The sequence below is a fragment of the Nicotiana sylvestris genome, chromosome 2, assembly GCF_000393655.2.
Source record: "Nicotiana sylvestris chromosome 2, ASM39365v2, whole genome shotgun sequence".
NCBI classification, from domain to species: domain Eukaryota; kingdom Viridiplantae; phylum Streptophyta; class Magnoliopsida; order Solanales; family Solanaceae; genus Nicotiana; species Nicotiana sylvestris.
In genome coordinates, this window is record NC_091058.1 from 31,662,329 (window position 1) to 31,666,843 (window position 4,515).

Below are 4,515 nucleotides of genomic sequence, written 5' to 3' on the forward strand. Positions count from 1 at the left end.
TTAAATATCTGATGAATCGGCTGGATCATATTGTGTTGCTTATCCATATTGAAATTTGTGCTCATGTCTGTATAAGTTTATAGTAATCTAAATCAGTTTACCAGTGATAAATCAGTTTATCACACAATGATTAACGTGGATTACATTAGTTAATGGAGTGGTGAGATAGTGAAGATTTGGTTTAAACAAAAACCGTACCGAAATCGTACCGAACCAAAATAAGAAATACCGAACCGTACTGAAATATTTTGGTACGGTATTTGGTATACACAATTGATAAACCGAATACCGAAATATCGAACCGAAATACCGAATGCTCACTCCTAGTTTTGGTAGACATAAATCGAATAATAAATAAATTCTGGAAAAAGAAATTGATTATTTGGTAGACAAAAATACCCTTATCCACAATTTTATTCACGAAAATGCCTTTTGTCCCAGAAACAGGCTGATGCCACCGAACTCTCAGTTCAGGACCTTCAGCTTTCAGCTGAGAAAACCACAGCGATTGGATTCTTTTCATCAAAATCTCCAATAAAATCAATGCTAAAATGAATACCCTTCTTTCAAAAAGATTCAATCTTCAAAACTTCCCTCAATTTTCACCTCAAAATTTTCTCTTTCACTTTCCACCACTTTCCAAGAAAACCCCACATCACATTCATCCATTTCCAAGAAAATTTACTGCCAAGACTCTAACTATCTGCTCTGTTACAACTTCTGAGTCGTTATCTTGTGGTGGTTGGGATGATCCAAGATTAATTAGTGACCCAATTAACCCTGGTGAGTCTAATCAGCTTCACAATTTTCTTAATTCTCTAGGAATTAATGATAAAAAGTATGTCTTTGTTTACCTCTTGGGGTTTGTTTGTGCTTTAGCAATTTCAAGGGTGAAAGTTTCCTCAATTATAGCAATTCCAGGTTGTGTTATTGTATTTGCACTTGGGTTTTCAATGGGGTTTGTTAATGGGGGTAAAATGAGCTTAGATAATAATAAGAAATTGCCTCAAGATCAGATTCTTAGAGGTTTTGCTGAGAAACTCAGGAATTTGGTGAATTTTCTTAATAGTTTTGATGTGGAAATTGGTAATTTGAAGAAGGGTGTTAGGAAAGGTATTGAGTTTAATCAAATTACCGGGGATGATTTGCAAAGTTTTGACAAAATTCTGGAATCTATGAAATTTTCTGCTCTCAGTGTTAGAGAGGTTACAGAAGGTTGTATTGAAAGTTTGTCAATTGAGAGTAAAGAAATGGAAAGAAATTTTAGTCAAAAGTCAAGTAAGAAGAAGGAGGAGCCAGGTAAAAATGGCTTTGACTTCTCTCAGATTGCAGCGGGGTTGTTTCAAACAAAACCGGATTTGAAGTCTAGTAAAATGAAAGATTATGGTGAGAGTGAGTTGATGGACACAAAGAAGAATGGCTCTAAGCAAGGGAATATCTTGACATCTGCTACTAAAGAAAGACGTCCAAATTCATTGTTTGATATGAATTTAGACGGCAATCATGGCACTTCAAGGCACAGTTTTGATGATGATGCCATTAGACAAGAGAAAGTTGGTGAGACATTTGGGAAGGCTAGTAAAATAAATGTAGATTCTGATGTGAATGTTAATTTTTCCGAGATGGATAGTAACACTGTTAAATCAGTTTTCAACAGAGAAGAATATAGTTATCAGACAAGCAGAGTACAGTATATGAGGAACCAACGGGTATCTCACAAAATGAATCATCCTAGTGAATTTGAATCTTGGGCATCTGATGATGGTTTAGTTGATTCTATGGATTTTAACGTCAATATGGAGCAAACTAGAACTGAAGCGTCATCTTTGCATGAACAGAACGTGGAGAATTTAGAAGGAATAAGTAGCCATTTTGGTGGAAAAGAAAATGATGAAGAGAATTACAGACATTTTTTTAGTAAGGAGATGAGAAATCATGAAAATGAACCATTTATGGATAGCGATGAGGCCTCAAATGAATGTGAATTTGGTTCGGCTCCATCTTCAGTAGGTTCCATTGATTTGCAATTTAATAAATGCCTTACTGAGGCTAATTTTCTAGTAAAAGAAGCGAAGGAATGTTTAAGGAGGCAAGCCAGTGACAGGCATGCGGAGGATGCGCTTTACAAGTCTGCCATATTACTCTCAAAAGCTATAGACATCCGACCCATGAGTTTATTGGCTGTGGGACAGTTGGGAAATACTTATCTTCTTCATGGAGAACTAAAGTTAAGGATCAGCAAAGATTTGAGAGCTTTACTAACTGATACTGTATCAGTTTATAAACGGACTAAAATACGTGATGAGCTAGATGATATGGTTCCTAAGAAAGACAAACTTACATCTTATCTTGTAAATGTCTGTGAAGAGTGTGAAGAATTACTTATTAAGGCAGGACGACAGTATAGGTTGGCCTTGTCGATTGATGGGAATGACGTGAGAGCCTTGTATAATTGGGGCATTGCTCTCTCTTTGCGTGCACAGTTGATTGCAGACATTGGACCTGTAAGCCTCTTCCTTGAGATTACTAGATTTACTTAAGAAAATTTCTTTGTTCCGGTGGTTTGAACCCAAATATTGTGAAAAAGGTTAAATCTCATAATTTGGACTAGTTTCAAACTAATAGCATTGTTTAGAGGCTTAGTGCTCTTTTTCTAAAGCAATCACATTGTTTGGGAACTTTTGCTACCGCTTTCATGGTCACAGACTCACAGTTCTTCTGGAAAATTCCAGGGTGCTGCACGTGATGCTGACAAGGTTTTCTTGGCTGCAATTGATAAGTTTGACGCTATGATGTCTAGAGGCAATGTATATGCACCTGATGGTATGAGAAACAGCTATTCGTTATACTATAATTTGATGGCTTTTATGTGTACTTTTTTTATAAGTTGATGGCTTTTGAGTGTACTAATCCATGGTCTTCTTTCTTTCTTTCTTTTTTCTTTTAAATTTAATAAGAAAAGTAGGAAAAAATATTTACCATCACTGTTGAGAATTCTGGACTTATAATCGTTCCCAACTTCCAACAATGACCATGTTTTAACCCTTCTCTTCTTCGTCCTCTCTTTCGCTGTGGAACTTAACATGCTTACAAGTAATGAAATCTATCAACAATAAAGGAGCTTTCACTCCCACTTCTTTCTTCGTAAGTTCCAAAATGTGTTGACTATTAACTAAAATAAGAAAGCTGGTGCATCTCAGGGCCAGCTGATTACACCATTTGACGGATATCCTGGATAAACTTATGCACACTCTTTTTTGATCTTTTCCTATGGTCTCTTTCTGCTTTTTCCTTTGCTAAGCTTGAAATGGTAAAACATATGTGATATGTTAATGAACTAGAAAAAGTGCGTGGCAAAACAAATATCATCCCCCTCCCCGCATTTGAGCTGCCTCATGAAGTATTGAGCTGGTCATTATATAGCTAGGCTTTAATGGACGAGTAGTACCAGCATCATTAGTGTTGTGTTATTTCCCAAGAGAAGGAGAATAGAAGAGTTCTGTTTTGGATTACTTGACATGCGGGCTTAAAACAAATTTTTCTTTGTACAGCTCTTTTCAGATGGGCCACAGCATTGCAGCACAGATCCCGTCTACGGCCTAGAACTAGTAGAGAGAAGGTGAAGTTATTGCAGCAAGCTCAAAGATTATATCAAGACGCCCTTCATATGGACTCCGATAACCTTCAAGCGCGAGAGGCATTGTCATCCTGCATATCTGAGCTCAAGTACTGGTATAGATAGTCATATCATGAATGTTAGTTATCCTTCTTTTTCACCATTTGATAATATTAAGTCCTTGCATAAGCCAAGCTTACAGATTTGACATTACCGTGTGGTTGAGATAATAAGGAGTGAGCTAGTTCTTTTCCTCAAGCAATGTTGCTTGCTAAATAATGAAGTTCTTACTCATCTATCAAAAGATTGACAATATCAGAAGGAAACTCTTCTTGATTAGTAAATTAGTCAATTCCTACCTGCTATACTTAGTCAATTCTACTTTATTTCCTTGTAATTTACTCCAATTATTTATCTAAAATTGGAAAAGGAAACCCTATCAATCAGGCTTGTAAGTCTGCTAAAGCTTTTCATATTTCATATATCTGCCAATGATAACTACTAGCTTCATTTTAAGGTGTATTCTACATATTTAGTAGTGCCATTAGCATTTGTATTTAAACGCTTTTATGGCTATTCTTTCGAATTGTGCATAATTCTTTTCAGTTTTCCTTTATCTCATTGATCATCACTAATAGCACTAGTGGTATCACTAGAGGTTGATAAGTAAAGGTAACTGTTACTTGCTAAATTGGAAAACCAAAACTAACTTATGTTTACATATCGTCAAGGATTCGAATCAAATTGGGAAACTTGTACTAGTATTTTGTTTTGGATTGTCTGAGAGTAGGAATCTCCTTTGAGTAAAGCCACACATACAGACAGAGAGCCCTGAAGACATGTTTTTTGGTCTTGGCTTTTCAGTTCGCGATGTTAGTTATAAAAGCTGGCATTTCATC

At 36.1% G+C, this 4,515-nt stretch overlaps 1 protein-coding gene across 1 annotated transcript; it reads left to right on the forward strand.

Moving 5' to 3' along the window:
- The first annotated feature begins 455 nt into the window (after window positions 1-455).
- Window positions 456-4,086, forward strand: LOC104230444 (uncharacterized). Its single transcript, XM_009783263.2, has 3 exons — window positions 456-2,504; window positions 2,733-2,823; window positions 3,552-4,086. The coding sequence occupies exons 1-3, from the start codon at window positions 552-554 to the stop codon at window positions 3,740-3,742; spliced, it is 2,235 nt and encodes a 744-aa protein (XP_009781565.1). The 5' UTR covers window positions 456-551; the 3' UTR covers window positions 3,743-4,086.
- Window positions 4,087-4,515: the final 429 nt, after the last annotated feature.

What these genes read in the sequence shown, in the direction of transcription:
- LOC104230444 (XM_009783263.2), top strand. Translation starts at nt 552, where the DNA reads ATGAATACCCTTCTTTCAAAAAGATTCAATCTTCAAAACTTCCCTCAA. An exon ending in TGATTGCAGACATTGGACCT is followed by an intron (nt 2,505 to 2,732) that starts GTAAGCCTCTTC and finishes GGAAAATTCCAG; the next exon opens with GGTGCTGCACGTGATGCTGA. An exon ending in CAATGTATATGCACCTGATG is followed by an intron (nt 2,824 to 3,551) that starts GTATGAGAAACA and finishes TTCTTTGTACAG; the next exon opens with CTCTTTTCAGATGGGCCACA.